General features: G+C 46.7%; 1 protein-coding gene across 1 annotated transcript in view; it reads left to right on the top strand.

Annotated features, from left to right (window-relative positions):
- pip5k1bb (phosphatidylinositol-4-phosphate 5-kinase, type I, beta b) overlaps nt 1-15800 on the top strand; it is a 135074-nt gene that overhangs the window by 74939 nt on the left and 44335 nt on the right. Inside the window, exons 6-7 of the mRNA XM_056280474.1 lie at nt 11934-12136; nt 12606-12689. Coding sequence (XP_056136449.1) covers nt 11934-12136; nt 12606-12689 — 287 coding nt within the window. The remainder of the gene's footprint in view (nt 1-11933; nt 12137-12605; nt 12690-15800) is intronic.

The following is a 15800-nucleotide window of genomic DNA, read 5'->3' on the forward strand; positions in this document are numbered from 1 at the left end:
GGGATTTATTTTGCCACCAAGCATCCTTCATGGAGCGGAGTTGAGCTTGGGTGTTTGATTTCAGTTTCTTGTACTGCTCTTCTTTGATCTTGGAGGTTCTATCTTTCTCCCAGGAGAGATGAGCTTGATTCTTTGTGCTGATTACGTTGAAAATTTCCTGGTTGTTCTTATCAAACCAACCTTGGTGACGTCTTTTCAGAATACCAATTTCAGTTTCAGCTACAGCAAGGAGGGTCGTTTATAAATATATATATATAGTATAACATCAGTACAGATAAATAGATGTATACGTGTCTGTCTGTGTGTGTGTGTGTGTATGTGTGTGTTTGTGTGTGTGTATGTAAGTAAATAGGTGTGTTGTGGTTGTGTTCCATCACTTGCTGTCTCTCCGGTTGTGGCAGGCAGATAGGAACTGTGCCACAAGTGTAGTGCACTCTACTCTCTACTCTTTCCCCCAAGAGTACTTTGAGTGTTTCTGCATCAGGAAGGTGTAAAATTGGGCAGAAGTGGTTGAATTTAATGAAGTAGATTTTTCTGATGTGTTTCTATTGTTCACATGTGGTTTTGAAGTGTAGCTTTGTCTCCAGCTCCCTCAGAGAGCACTGCTGACAGAACCGTTCATCAACAGGTAGCCACCATTTTCAATGGCCAGGCTGTGCTCACTGAGTCTGTACTTTGTCCAGGTGGTTCTCAATGTTGTGTCAGTTACGCCTGGTCAGATAATTTGCCAGTGTTTACTGTCTGTTTAGGGCCGGAGAGCACTGCATGTTGCTTTGTGTTTGTGTTTGAGTGTTCCAATAGGTGATGTAATGTTTTTTATGTGTTATCATTTGGTTGACTCTAGGTGATTTTGTATCAATGTGCTGGTCTTGAGGCTGTGGCTTGTCAGTATTGTTGAGAGAACTAAGTCTTGAGGCTGTTGCTTGTCAGTATTGTTGAGTGAACTGAGTCTTGAGGCTGTGGGCTGTCAGTATTGTTGAGTGAATTGAGTCTTGAGGCTGTGGGTTGTCAGTATTGTTGAGTGAACTGAGTCTTGATGCTGTGGGTTGTCAGTATTGTTGAGTGAACTGAGTCTTGAGGCTGTGGGTTGTCAGTATTCTTGAGTGAACTACGTTTTGAGCTGTGGCTTGTCAGTATTGTTGAGTGAACTGAGTCTTGAGGCTGTGGCTTGTCAGTATTGTTGAGTGAACTACGTTTTGAGCTGTGGCTTGTCAGTATTGTTGAGTGAATTAAGTCTTGAGCTGTGGGTTGTCAGTATTGTTGATTGAACTAAGTCTTGAGGCTGTTGCTTGTCAGTATTGTTGAGTGAACTGAGTCTTGAGGCTGTGGCTTGTCAGTATTGTTGAGTGAACTGAGTCTTGAGGCTGTGGGTTGTCAGTATTGTTGATTGAACTAAGTCTTGAGGCTGTTGCTTGTCAGTATTGTTGAGTGAACTGAGTCTTGAGGCTGTGGGCTGTCGGTATTGTTGAGTGAACTGAGTCTTGAGGCTGTGGGCTTGTCACTATTGTTGAGTGAACTGAGTCTTGATGCTGTGGGTTGTCAGCATTGTTGAGTGAACTACGTTTTGAGCTGTGGCTTGTCAGTATTGTTGAGTGAATTAAGTCTTGAGGCTGTGGGTTGTCAGTATTGTTGAGTGAACTGAGTCTTCAGGCTGTGGCTTGTCAGTATTGTTGAGTGAACTACGTTTTGAGCTGTGGCTTGTCAGTATTGTTGAGTGAACTAAGTCTTGAGGCTGTGGACTGTTAGTGTTGTTGAGTTAACTAAGTCTTGAGGCTGTGGTTTGTCAATATTGTTGAGTGAACTAAGTCTTGAGGCTGTGGGTTGTCAGTATTGTTGAGTGAACTGAGTCTTGAGGCTGTGGGTTGTCAGTACTTTTGAGTGAACTGAGTCTTGAGGCTGTGGGCTGTTAGTATTGTTGAGTCAACTAAGTCTTGAGGCTGTGGGTTGTCAGTATTGTTGAGTGAACTAAGTCTTGAGGCTTTGGGTTGTCAGTATTGTTGAGTGAACTAAATATTGAGGCTTTGGGTTGTCAGTATTGTTGAGTGAACTAAGTCTTGAGGCTGTGGGTTGTCAGTATTGTTGAGTGAACTAAGTCTTGAGGCTGTGGGCTTGTCAGTATTGTTGAATGAACTAAGTCTTCAGGCTTTGGGTTGTCAGTATTGTTGAGTGAACTAAGTCTTGCGGCTGTGGGCTGTTAGTATTGTTGAGTGAACTAAGTCTTGAGGCTCAGGGTTGTCAGTGTTGTTGAGTGAACTAAGTCTTGAGGCTGTGGGTTGTCAGTATTGTTGAGAGAACTAAATCTTGAGGCTTTGGGTTGTCAGTATTGTTGAGTGAACTGAGTCTTGAGGCTTTGGGCTGTTAGTATTGTTGAGTGAACTAAATCTTGAGGCTGTGGTTTTTCAGTATTGTTGAGTGAACTAAGTCTTGAGGCTGTGGGCTGTTAGTATTGTTGAGTGAACTAAGTCTTGAGGCTGTGGTTTGTCAATATTGTTGAGTGAACTAAGTCTTGAGGCTGTTGCTTGTCAGTATTGTTGAGTGAACTGAGTCTTGAGGCTGTGGGCTGTCAGTATTGTTGAGTGAACAAAGTCTTCAGGCTTTGGTTTGTCACTATTGTTGAGTGAACTAAGTCTTGAGGCTGTGGGTTGTCAGTATTGTTGAGTGAACTAAGTGTTGAGACTGTGGCTTGTCAGTGTTGTTGAGTGAACTAAGTCCTGAAGCTGTGGGCTTGTCAGTATTGTTGAATGAACTAAGTCTTCAGGCTTTGGGTTGTCAGTATTGTTGAGTGAACTAAGTCTTGCGGCTGTGGGCTGTTAGTATTGTTGAGTGAACTAAATCTTGAGGCTTTGGGTTGTCAGTATTGTTGAGTGAACTGAGTCTTGAGGCTGTGGGCTGTTAGTATTGTTGAGTGAGCTGAGTCTTAAGGCTGTGGGCTGTTAGTATTGTTGAGTGAACTAAATCTTGAGGCTGTGGTTTTTCAGCATTGTTGAGTGAACTAAGTCTTGAGGCTGTTGCTTGTCAGTATTGTTGAGTGAACTGAGTCTTGAGGCTGTGGGTTGTCAGTATTGTTGAGTGAACTAAGTCTTGAGGCTGTGGGTTTCAGTATTGTTGAGTGAACTAAGTCTTGAGGCTGTGGGTTGTCAGTGTTGTTGAATGAACTAAGTCTTGAGGCTTTGGGTTGTCAGTATTGTTGAGTGAACTAAATCTTGAGGCTTTGGGTTGTCAGTATTGTTGAGTTAAGTGAGTCTTGAGGCTGTGGGCTGTTAGTATTGTTGAGTGAACTAAATCTTGAGGCTGTGGTTTTTCAGTATTGTTGAGTGAACTAAGTCTTGAGGCTGTGGGCTGTTAGTATTGTTGAGTGAACTAAGTCTTGAGGCTGTGGTTTGTCAATATTGTTGAGTGAACTGAGTCTTGAGGCTGTGGGTTGTCAGTATTGTTGAGTCAACTAAGTCTTGAGGCTGTGGTTTGTCAGTATTGTTTAGTGAACTAAGTCTTGAGGCTGTTGCTTGTCAGTATTGTTGAGTGAACTAAATCTTGAGTCTGTGGGTTGTCAGTATTGTTGAGTGAACTAAATCTTGAGGCTGTGGGTTGTCAGTATTGTTGAGTGAACTGAGTCTTGAGGCTGTGGGTTGTCAGTATTGTTGAGTGAACTAAATCTTGAGGCTGTGGGTTGTCAGTATTGTTGAGTGAACTAAGTCTTGAGGCTGTGGCTTGTCAGTATTGTTGAGTGAACAAAGTCTTCAGGCTTTGGGTTGTCAGTATTGTTGAGTGAACTAGGTCTTGAGGCTGTGGGTTGTCAGTATTGTTGAGTGAACTAAGTCTTGAGACTGTGGCTTGTCAGTATTGTTGAGTGAACTAAGTCCTGAAGCTGTGGGCTTGTCAGTATTGTTGAATGAACTAAGTCTTCAGGCTTTGGGTTGTCAGTATTGTTGAGTGAACTAAGTCTTGCGGCTGTGGGCTGTTAGTATTGTTGAGTGAACTAAGTCTTGAGGCTGTGGTTTGTCAGTATTGTTGAGTGAACTAACTCTTGAGGCTGTGGCTTGTCAGTATTGTTGAGTGAACTAAGTCTTGAGGCTGTGGGTTGTCAGTATTGTTGAGTGAACTAAGTCTTGAGGCTGTGGGTTGTCAGTGTTGTTGAGTGAACTAAGTCTTGAGGCTTTGGGCTGTTAGTATTGTTGAGTGAACTGAGTCTTGAGGCTGTGGGTTGTCAGTTTTGTTGAGTGAACTAAGTCTTGAGGCTGTGGGCTGTCAGTATTGTTGAGTGAACTGAGTCTTGAGGCTGTGGGTTGTCAGTGTTGTTGAATGAACTAAGTCCTGAGGCTTTGGGTTGTCAGTATTGTTGAGTGAACTAAATCTTGAGGCTTTGGGTTGTCAGTATTGTTGAGTGAAGTGAGTCTTGAGGCTGTGGGCTGTTAGTATTGTTGAGTGAACTAAGTCTTGAGGCTGTGGTTTGTCAATATTGTTGAGTGAACTGAGTCTTGAGGCTGTGGGTTGTCAGTATTGTTGAGTCAACTAAGTCTTGAGGCTGTGGTTTGTCAGTATTGTTTAGTGAACTAAGTCTTGAGGCTGTTGCTTGTCAGTATTGTTGAGTGAACTAAATCTTGAGTCTGTGGGTTGTCAGTATTGTTGAGTGAACTAAGTCTTGAGGCTGTGGGCTGTTAGTATTGTTGAGTGAACTAAGTCTTGAGGCTGTTGTTTGTCAATATTGTTGAGTGAACTGAGTCTTGAGGCTGTGGGTTGTCAGTATTGTTGAGTGAACTGAGTCTTGAAGCTGTGGGCTGTCAGTTTTGTTGAGTGAACTGAGTCTTGAGGATGTGGGCTGTTAGTATTGTTGAGTCAACTAAGTCTTGAGGCTGTGGTTTGTCAGTATTGTTTAGTGAACTAAGTCTTGAGGCTGTTGCTTGTCAGTATTGTTGAGTGAACTAAATCTTGAGTCTGTGGGTTGTCAGTATTGTTGAGTGAACTAAATCTTGAGGTTGTGGGTTGTCAGTATTGTTGCGTGAACTGAGTCTTGAGGCTGTGGGTTGTCAGTATTGTTGAGTGAACTAAATCTTGAGGCTGTGGGTTGTCAGTATTGTTGAGTGAACTGAGTCTTGAGGCTGTGGGTTGTCAGTATTGTTGAGTGAACTAAATCTTGAGGCTGTGGGTTGTCAGTATTGTTGAGTGAACTAAGTCTTGAGGCTGTTGCTTGTCAGTATTGTTGAGTGAACTAAATCTTGAGTCTGTGGGTTGTCAGTATTGTTGAGTGAACTAAGTCTTGAGGCTGTGGGCTGTTAGTATTGTTGAGTGAACTAAGTCTTGAGGCTGTTGTTTGTCAATATTGATGAGTGAACTGAGTCTTGAGGCTGTGGGTTGTCAGTATTGTTGAGTGAACTGAGTCTTGAAGCTGTGGGCTGTCAGTTTTGTTGAGTGAACTGAGTCTTGAGGATGTGGGCTGTTAGTATTGTTGAGTCAACTAAGTCTTGAGGCTGTGGTTTGTCAGTATTGTTTAGTGAACTAAGTCTTGAGGCTGTTGCTTGTCAGTATTGTTGAGTGAACTAAATCTTGAGTCTGTGGGTTGTCAGTATTGTTGAGTGAACTAAATCTTGAGGCTGTGGGTTGTCAGTATTGTTGCGTGAACTGAGTCTTGAGGCTGTGGGTTGTCAGTATTGTTGAGTGAACTAAATCTTGAGGCTGTGGGTTGTCAGTATTGTTGAGTGAACTAAATCTTGAGGCTGTGGGTTGTCAGTATTGTTGAGTGAACTGAGTCTTGAGGCTGTGGGTTGTCAGTATTGTTGAGTGAACTAAATCTTGAGGCTGTGGGTTGTCAGTATTGTTGAGTGAACTAAGTCTTGAGGCTGTGGCTTGTCAGTATTGTTGAGTGAACAAAGTCTTCAGGCTTTGGGTTGTCAGTATTGTTGAGTGAACTAAGTCTTGAGGCTGTGGGTTGTCAGTATTGTTGAGTGAACTAAGTCTTGAGACTGTGGTTTTTCAGCATTGTTGAGTGAACTAAGTCTTGCGGCTGTGGGCTGTTAGTATTGTTGAGTGAACTAAGTCTTGAGGCTGTGGTTTGTCAGTATTGTTGAGTGAACTAAGTCTTGAGGCTGTGGCTTGTCAGTATTGTTGAGTGAACTAAGTCTTGAGGCTTTGGGTTGTCAGTATTGTTGAGTGAACTGAGTCTTCAGGCTGTGGCTTGTCAGTATTGTTGAGTGAACTAAGTCTTGAGGCTGTGGGTTGTCAGTATTGTTGAGTGAACTAAGTCTTGAGGCTGTGGGTTGTCAGTGTTGTTGAGTGAACTAAGTCTTGAGGCTTTGGGCTGTTAGTATTGTTGAGTGAACTGAGTCTTGAGGCTGTGGGTTGTCAGTTTTGTTGAGTCAACTAAGTCTTGAGGCTGTGGGCTGTCAGTATTGTTGAGTGAACTGAGTCTTGAGGCTGTGGGCTGTTAGTATTGTTGAGTCAACTAAGTCTTGAGGCTGTGGGTTGTCAGTATTGTTGAGTGAACTAAGTCTTGAGGCTGTGGTTTGTCAATATTGTTGAGTGAACTAAGTCTTGAGGCTGTTGCTTGTCAGTATTGTTGAGTGAACTGAGTCTTGAGGCTGTGGGTTGTCAGTTTTGTTGAGTCAACTAAGTCTTGAGGCTGTGGGCTGTCAGTATTGTTGAGTGAACTGAGTCTTGAGGCTGTGGGCTGTTAGTATTGTTGTGTCAACTAAGTCTTGAGGCTGTGGGTTGTCAGTATTGTTGAGTGAACTAAGTCTTGAGGCTGTGGGTTTCAGTATTGTTGAGTGAACTAAGTCTTGAGGCTGTGGGTTGTCAGTGTTGTTGAATGAACTAAGTCTTGAGGCTTTGGGTTGTCAGTATTGTTGAGTGAACTAAATCTTGAGGCTTTGGGTTGTCAGTATTGTTGAGTGAACTGAGTCTTGAGGCTGTGGGCTGTTAGTATTGTTGAGTGAACTAAATCTTGAGGCTGTGGTTTTTCAGTATTGTTGAGTGAACTAAGTCTTGAGGCTGTGGGCTGTTAGTATTGTTGAGTGAACTAAGTCTTGAGGCTGTGGTTTGTCAATATTGTTGAGTGAACTGAGTCTTGAACCTGTGGGCTGTCAGTTTTGTTGAGTGAACTGAGTCTTGAGGATGTGGGCTGTTAGTATTGTTGAGTCAACTAAGTCTTGAGGCTGTGGTTTGTCAGTATTGTTTAGTGAACTAAGTCTTGAGGCTGTTGCTTGTCAGTATTGTTGAGTGAACTAAATCTTGAGTCTGTGGGTTGTCAGTATTGTTGAGTGAACTAAATCTTGAGGCTGTGGGTTGTCAGTATTGTTGAGTGAACTGAGTCTTGAGGCTGTGGGTTGTCAGTATTGTTGAGTGAATTAAATCTTGAGGCTGTGGGTTGTCAGTATTGTTGAGTGAACTAAGTCTTGAGGCTGTGGCTTGTCAGTATTGTTGAGTGAACTAAGTCTTGAGGCTTTGGGTTGTCAGTATTGTTGAGTGAACTAAATCTTGAGGCTTTGGGTTGTCAGTATTGTTGAGTGAACTAAATCTTGAGTCTGTGGGTTGTCAGTATTGTTGAGTGAACTAAATCTTGAGTCTGTGGCTTGTCAGTATTGTTGAGTGAACTAAGTCTTGAGGCTGTGGGTTGTCAGTATTGTGGAGTGAACTAAGTCTTGAGGCTGTGGGTTGTCAGTATTGTTGAGTGAACTAAATCTTGAGGCTGTGGGTTGTCAGTATTGTTGAGTGAACTAAATCTTGAGGCTTTGGGTTGTCAGTATTGTTGAGTGAACTAAATCTCGAGGCTGTGGGTTGTCAGTATTGTAGAGTGAACTAAGCGTGAGGACCAGCTGGCAGAGGGGACTCTTTTCTTTGCTCAACTCTTGGCCTATCAGGGCTTTGTAATGGTATGAGTGGGGGTCACTGTTTTTACATGTGATGCCTCTTCTGAGTTGTGATTAACAATGGATGTTGTCCTCATTCTGCCCTGCTTGCATGTTTGTTGTTTTTCTTTGTACGTGCAAGACGTTCTTGCAAAACTCTGCATGCAGGGTTTCAGTTGGGGGTTTGTCCCATTTTGCAAAGTTTTGATTTGTAACTGGACCTCACACTTCACTGCCATAGAGGGCAACTGGTTCAATTACTGATTCAAATAGTTTAAGCCAAATTCTAATTGGGATTTCAGTGTAAATCTGTCGTTTCATGGCATAAAAAGCCCTGTGTGATTTGTCTTTCAGTGTCTCTCCCTCTCTCTCTCTACCTCCCCCTCTCTCTCCCCTTGTTTCTCTCTCCCTCCCTCTCTCTCTCTCTCTCTCTCTCTCTCTCTCTCTACCTCCCCCTCTCTCTCCCCTTGTCTCTCTCTCCCTCCCTCTCTCTCTCTCTCTCTCTCTCTCTCTCTCTCTCTCTACCTCCCCCTCTCTCTCCCCCTGTCTCTCTCTCCCTCCCTCTCCCTCTCTCTCTCTCCCTCCCCCTCTCTCTCCCCCTGTCTCTCTCCCTCCCTCTCTCTCTCTCTGTCCCTCTCTCGCTCTCTTTCTCCCTCCCTCTATGATCCATCCCCAGTCATGGGACTGTTTTACTGTGAGCACTAATGAGGAAACGGAGCAAAAGTGGGGGAGACTCTGGGGAACGGGGTAAAAGTAGGAGAGAGGAGGAGGTATGTGGTAGTCTGCAGCCCTCCCTGGATCACCAGAAGGGGTGGAACAGTGACCGGGATGGCTCGGAAGAGGGGGGTAATTGGCTGGGTACAATTGGGGAGAAAAGGGGGGCATGAGCAAAAGAGAAAAAGAAAAACACGTCCTAATGTCATGTACCAAAAACATCCCACATATCCACTCGGAGTCACAGGAAGAAGGTGATGTCAGTGCTGCGTACATCCCACATATCCACTCGGAGTCACAGGAAGAAGGTGGTGTCAGTGCTGCGTACATCCCACATATCCACTCGGAGTCACAGGAAGAAGGTGGTGTCAGTGCTGCGTACATCCCACTTATCCACTCGGAGTCACAGGAAGAAGGTGATGTCAGTGCTGCGTACATCCCACATATCCACTCGGTGTCACAGGAAGAAGGTGTTGTCAGTGCTGCGTACATCCCACATATCCACTCGGTGACACAGGAAGAAGGTGGTGTCAGTGCTGCGTACATCCCACATATCCACTCGGAGTCACAGGAAGAAGGTGGTGTCAGTGCTGCGTACATCCCACATATCCACTCGGAGTCACAGGAAGAAGGTGGTGTCAGTGCTGCGTACATCCCACATATCCACTCGGTGTCACAGGAAGAAGGTGGTGTCAGTGCTGCGTACATCCCACATATCCACTCGGAGTCACAGGAAGAAGGTGGTGTCAGTGCTGCGTACATCCCACATATCCACTCGGAGTCACAGGAAGAAGGTGATGTCAGTGCTGCGTACATCCCACATATCCACTCGGTGACACAGAAAGAAGGTGGTGTCAGTGCTGCGTACATCCCACATATCCACTCGGTGACACAGAAAGAAGGTGGTGTCAGTGCTGCGTACATCCCACATATCCACTCGGTGTCACAGAAAGAAGGTGGTGTCAGTGCTGCGTACATCCCACATATCCACTCGGTGTCACAGGAAGAAGGTGGTGTCAGTGCTGCGTACATCCCACATATCCACTCGGTGACACAGAAAGAAGGTGGTGTCAGTGCTGCGTACATCCCACATATCCACTCGGAGTCACAGGAAGAAGGTGGTGTCAGTGCTGCGTGCATCCCACATAGCCACTCGGTGACACAGAAAGAAGGTGATGTCAGTGCTGCGTACATCCCACATATCCACTCGGTGACACAGGAAGAAGGTGGTGTCAGTGCTGCGTACATCCCACATATCCACTCGGTGACACAGAAAGAAGGTGGTGTCAGTGCTGCGTACATCCCACATATCCACTCGGAGTCACAGGAAGAAGGTGATGTCAGTGCTGCGTACATCCCACATATCCACTCGGAGTCACAGGAAGAAGGTGGTGTCAGTGCTGCGTACATCCCACATATCCACTCGGAGTCACAGCAAGAAGGTGGTGTCAGTGCTGCGTACATCCCACATATCCACTCGGTGTCACAGGAAGAAGGTGGTGTCAGTGCTGCGTATCCCACATATCCACTCGGTGTCACAGGAAGAAGGTGATGTCAGTGCTGCGTACATCCCACATATCCACTCGGAGTCACAGGAAGAAGGTGGTGTCAGTGCTGCGTACATCCCACATATCCACTCGGAGTCACAGGAAGAAGGTGATGTCAGTGCTGCGTACATCCCACATATCCACTCGGAGTCACAGGAAGAAGGTGGTGTCAGTGCTGCGTACATCCCACATATCCACTCGGTGTCACAGGAAGAAGGTGATGTCAGTGCTGCGTACATCCCACATATCCACTCGGTGACACAGAAAGAAGGTGGTGTCAGTGCTGCGTACATCCCACATATCCACTCGGTGACACAGAAAGAAGGTGGTGTCAGTGCTGCGTACATCCCACATATCCACTCGGTGACACAGAAAGAAGGTGGTGTCAGTGCTGCGTACATCCCACATATCCACTCGGTGACACAGAAAGAAGGTGGTGTCAGTGCTGCGTACATCCCACATATCCACTCGGAGTCACAGGAAGAAGGTGGTGTCAGTGCTGCGTACATCCCACATATCCACTCGGAGTCACAGGAAGAAGGTGATGTCAGTGCTGCGTACATCCCACATATCCACTCGGTGACACAGAAAGAAGGTGGTGTCAGTGCTGCGTACATCCCACATATCCACTCGGAGTCACAGAAAGAAGGTGATGTCAGTGCTGCGTACATCCCACATATCCACTCGGAGTCACAGAAAGAAGGTGGTGTCAGTGCTGCGTACATCCCACATATCCACTCGGAGTCACAGCAAGAAGGTGATGTCAGTGCTGCGTACATCCCACATATCCACTCGGTGTCACAGGAAGAAGGTGGTGTCAGTGCTGCGTACATCCCACATATCCACTCGGAGTCACAGGAAGAAGGTGATGTCAGTGCTGCGTACATCCCACATATCCACTCGGAGTCACAGGAAGAAGGTGGTGTCAGTGCTGCGTACATCCCACATATCCACTCGGAGTCACAGGAAGAAGGTGGTGTCAGTGCTGCGTACATCCCACATATCCACTCGGAGTCACAGGAAGAAGGTGATGTCAGTGCTGCGTACATCCCACATATCCACTCGGAGTCACAGAAAGAAGGTGGTGTCAGTGCTGCGTACATCCCACATATCCACTCGGAGTCACAGCAAGAAGGTGATGTCAGTGCTGCGTACATCCCACATATCCACTCGGTGTCACAGGAAGAAGGTGGTGTCAGTGCTGCGTACATCCCACATATCCACTCGGAGTCACAGGAAGAAGGTGATGTCAGTGCTGCGTACATCCCACATATCCACTCGGAGTCACAGGAAGAAGGTGGTGTCAGTGCTGCGTACATCCCACATATCCACTCGGAGTCACAGGAAGAAGGTGGTGTCAGTGCTGCGTACATCCCACATATCCACTCGGAGTCACAGGAAGAAGGTGGTGTCAGTGCTGCGTACATCCCACATATCCACTCGGAGTCACAGAAAGAAGGTGGTGTCAGTGCTGCGTACATCCCACATATCCACTCGGTGTCACAGGAAGAAGGTGGTGTCAGTGCTGCGTACATCCCACATATCCACTCAGAGTCACAGGAAGAAGGTGGTGTCAGTGCTGCGTACATCCCACATATCCACTCGGTGACACAGAAAGACAATGGAAAAATGTAACAAGAAATGTGTAGAGATAAAGTAAAGCTGCAGTGAGTGCAGTGGTCGTACCTACCTGGTATCCACACTCAGTCCGCTCGATGCTTCAGACACTGTTTTGGTTGGACAGCGGTCGGCGGTGGCCACCTCAGAAGAAGGCCTTCTTCATAGTGATCAGTCAATAAGACACTAATCATATGTCCGTTCTGTTCCCTGGTAGGTTTTGGAGAGCTTCAAGATTATGGACTACAGTCTGCTTCTGGGGGTTCATGTGCTGGACCACAGCCAGAGAGAAGGGGGGGAGGCAGGCCAAGCGGGCGGTGATGGGCGGAGGCCCGTGGCGCAGAGGGTCCTTTATTCCACGGCCATGGAGTCCATCCAGGGAGACGGCAAGGCTGCCGAGGCCCTCACTACAGACGACACGTGAGTTGGCTTAGACTTCTTATGTACATGTATTTGGGCATAACGACACACACATGACCCCCTCCACTCTCTCTCTCTCTGTCTGTCTCTCTGTCTCTCTGTCTGTCTGTCTGTCTGTCTGTCTGTCTCTCTGTCTCTCTGTCTCTCTCTCTCTCTAGTATCTTTTTGTCCATTTCACACTTGCTTGTGTGTACACATATACGCACACAGATACAAAGACTTGCTCACCTTCAGCCGGAGCTGCACAGTCATTCCTCACATGCTGACAGCAACACAGATGAATGTAAATATTTCGCTGCCCTTTACAAACACTTGTAAATATGACTTGGCACAGTGCCTCTGTTTGAGCAGCCATCACAGTAGTATGGAGGTAGGTAATGGAAGGGCAGCAATTTGAAGAACTTCCTGACTGACTGCATTCATAAGGTATAGATTATCTGACCATAGATCTATTTTTACTGCACTTTAGGATGGGTGGAATTCCTGCCAAGACACACAAAGATGAGAAGCTGCTCATCTTCCTGGGAATTATAGACATTCTCCAGTCATACAGGTATGGAAGGACCCATGCCCTATCACCGACGTCTCACCGACGTATCACCAATATATCACCGACGTCTCACCGTCGTCTCACCGACGTATCACCAATATATCACTGACGTATCACCGACGTCTCACCAATATATCACCGACGTATCACCGACGTATCACCAATATATCACCGACGTCTCACCGACGTATCACCAATATATCACCGACGTCTCACCGTCGTCTCACCAATATATCACCGACGTATCACCGACGTCTCACCGACGTATCACCAATGTATCACCGACGTATCACCGACGTCTCACCGACGTATCACCAATATATCACCGACGTATCACCAATATATCACTGACGTCTCACCGACGTATCACCAATATATCACCGACGTATCACCAATGTCTCACCGACGTATCACCAATATATCACCGACGTATCACCGACGTATCACCAATGTATCACCGACGTATCACCGACGTATCACCGACGTATCACTGACGTATCAGTGACGTCTCACCAATGTATCACCGACGTATCACCGACGTCTCGCCGACGTATCACCGACGTATCACCGACGTATCACCAACATATCACCGACGTATCACCAACGTATCACCGACGTATCACCGACGTATCACCGACGTCTCACCGACGTATCACCGACGTATCACCAACATATCACCAATGTATCACAGACGTATCACCGACGTATCACCAATGTCTCACCGACGTATCACCAATGTCTCACCGACGTATCACCGACGTATCACCAATGTATCACCGACGTATCACCGACGTATCACTGACGTATCAGTGACGTCTCACCAATGTATCACCGACGTATCACCGACGTCTCACCGACGTATCACCAATATATCACCGACGTATCACCAATATATCACTGACGTCTCACCGACGTATCACCAATATATCACCGACGTATCACCAATATATCACTGACGTCTCACCGACGTATCACCAATATATCACCGACGTATCACCAATGTCTCACCGACGTATCACCAATATATCACCGACGTATCACCGACGTATCACCAATGTATCACCGACGTATCACCGACGTATCACCGACGTATCACTGACGTATCAGTGACGTCTCACCAATGTATCACCGACGTATCACCGACGTCTCGCCGACGTATCACCGACGTATCACCGACGTATCACCAACATATCACCGACGTATCACCAACGTATCACCGACGTATCACCGACGTATCACCGACGTCTCACCGACGTATCACCGACGTATCACCAACATATCACCAATGTATCACAGACGTATCACCGACGTATCACCAATGTCTCACCGACGTATCACCAATGTCTCACCGACGTATCACCGACGTATCACCAATGTATCACCGACGTATCACCGACGTATCACTGACGTATCAGTGACGTCTCACCAATGTATCACCGACGTATCACCGACGTCTCGCCGACGTATCACCGACGTATCACCAACGTATCACCGACATATCACCAACGTATCACCGACGTATCACCGACATATCACCAACATATCACCAACGTATCACCGACGTATCACCAACGTATCACCGACGTATCACCAACATATCACCGACGTATCACCGACGTCTCACCGACGTCTCACCGACGTATCACCGACGTATCACCAACATATCACCAATGTATCACAGACGTATCACCGACGTATCACCAATATATCACCGACGTATCACCGACGTATCACCAATGTATCACCGACGTATCACCGACGTATCACCAATGTCTCACCGACGTATCACCAATGTCTCACCGACGTATCACCGACGTATCACCAATGTATCACCGACGTATCACCGACGTATCACCGACGTATCACTGACGTATCAGTGACGTCTCACCAATGTATCACCGACGTATCACCGACGTCTCGCCGACGTATCACCGACGTATCACCGACGTATCACCAACATATCACCGACGTATCACCAACGTATCACCGACGTATCACCGACGTATCACCGACGTCTCACCGACGTATCACCGACGTATCACCAACATATCACCAATGTATCACCGACGTATCACCGACGTATCACCAATGTCTCACCGACGTATCACCAATGTCTCACCGACGTATCACCGACGTATCACCAATGTATCACCGACGTATCACCGACGTATCACCGACGTCTCACCGACGTATCACCGACGTATCACCAACATATCACCAATGTATCACAGACGTATCACCGACGTATCACCAACGTATCACCGACGTATCACCGACGTCTCGCCGACGTATCACCGACGTATCACCAACGTATCACCAACATATCACCGACGTATCACCGACGTCTCACCGACGTATCACCGATGTTTCACCGACGTATCACCGACGTATCACCGACGTCTCGCCGACGTATCACCGACGTATCACCAACGTATCACCAACATATCACCGACGTATCACCGACGTATCACCAACATATCACCAACGTATCACCAACATATCACCAACGTATCACCGACGTATCACCAACATATCACCAACGTATCACCAACATATCACCGACGTATCACCGACGTCTCACCGACGTCTCACCGACGTATCACCGACGTATCACCAACATATCACCAATGTATCACAGACGTATCACCGACGTATCACCAATATATCACCGACGTATCACCGACGTATCACCAATGTATCACCAACGTATCACCGACGTATCACAGACGTATCACCGACGTATCACCAATATATCACCGACGTATCACCGACGTATCACCAATGTATCACCAACGTATCACCGACGTATCACCGACGTATCACCGACGTATCACCAATGTATCACCGACGTATCACCAATGTATCACCGACGTATCACCAATATATCACCGACGTATCACCGACGTATCACCGACGTATCACCGACGTATCACCAATGTATCACCGACGTATCACCGACGTATCACCAATGTATCACCGACGTATCACCGACGTATCACCGACGTATCACCAATGTATCACCGACGTATCACCGACGTATCACCGACGTATCACCAATGTATCACCGACGTATCACCAATGTATCACCGACGTATCACCGACGTATCACCGACG

This window comes from Lampris incognitus, chromosome 1 (genome assembly GCF_029633865.1).
Source record: "Lampris incognitus isolate fLamInc1 chromosome 1, fLamInc1.hap2, whole genome shotgun sequence".
Classification (NCBI taxonomy): Eukaryota; Metazoa; Chordata; class Actinopteri; order Lampriformes; family Lampridae; genus Lampris; species Lampris incognitus.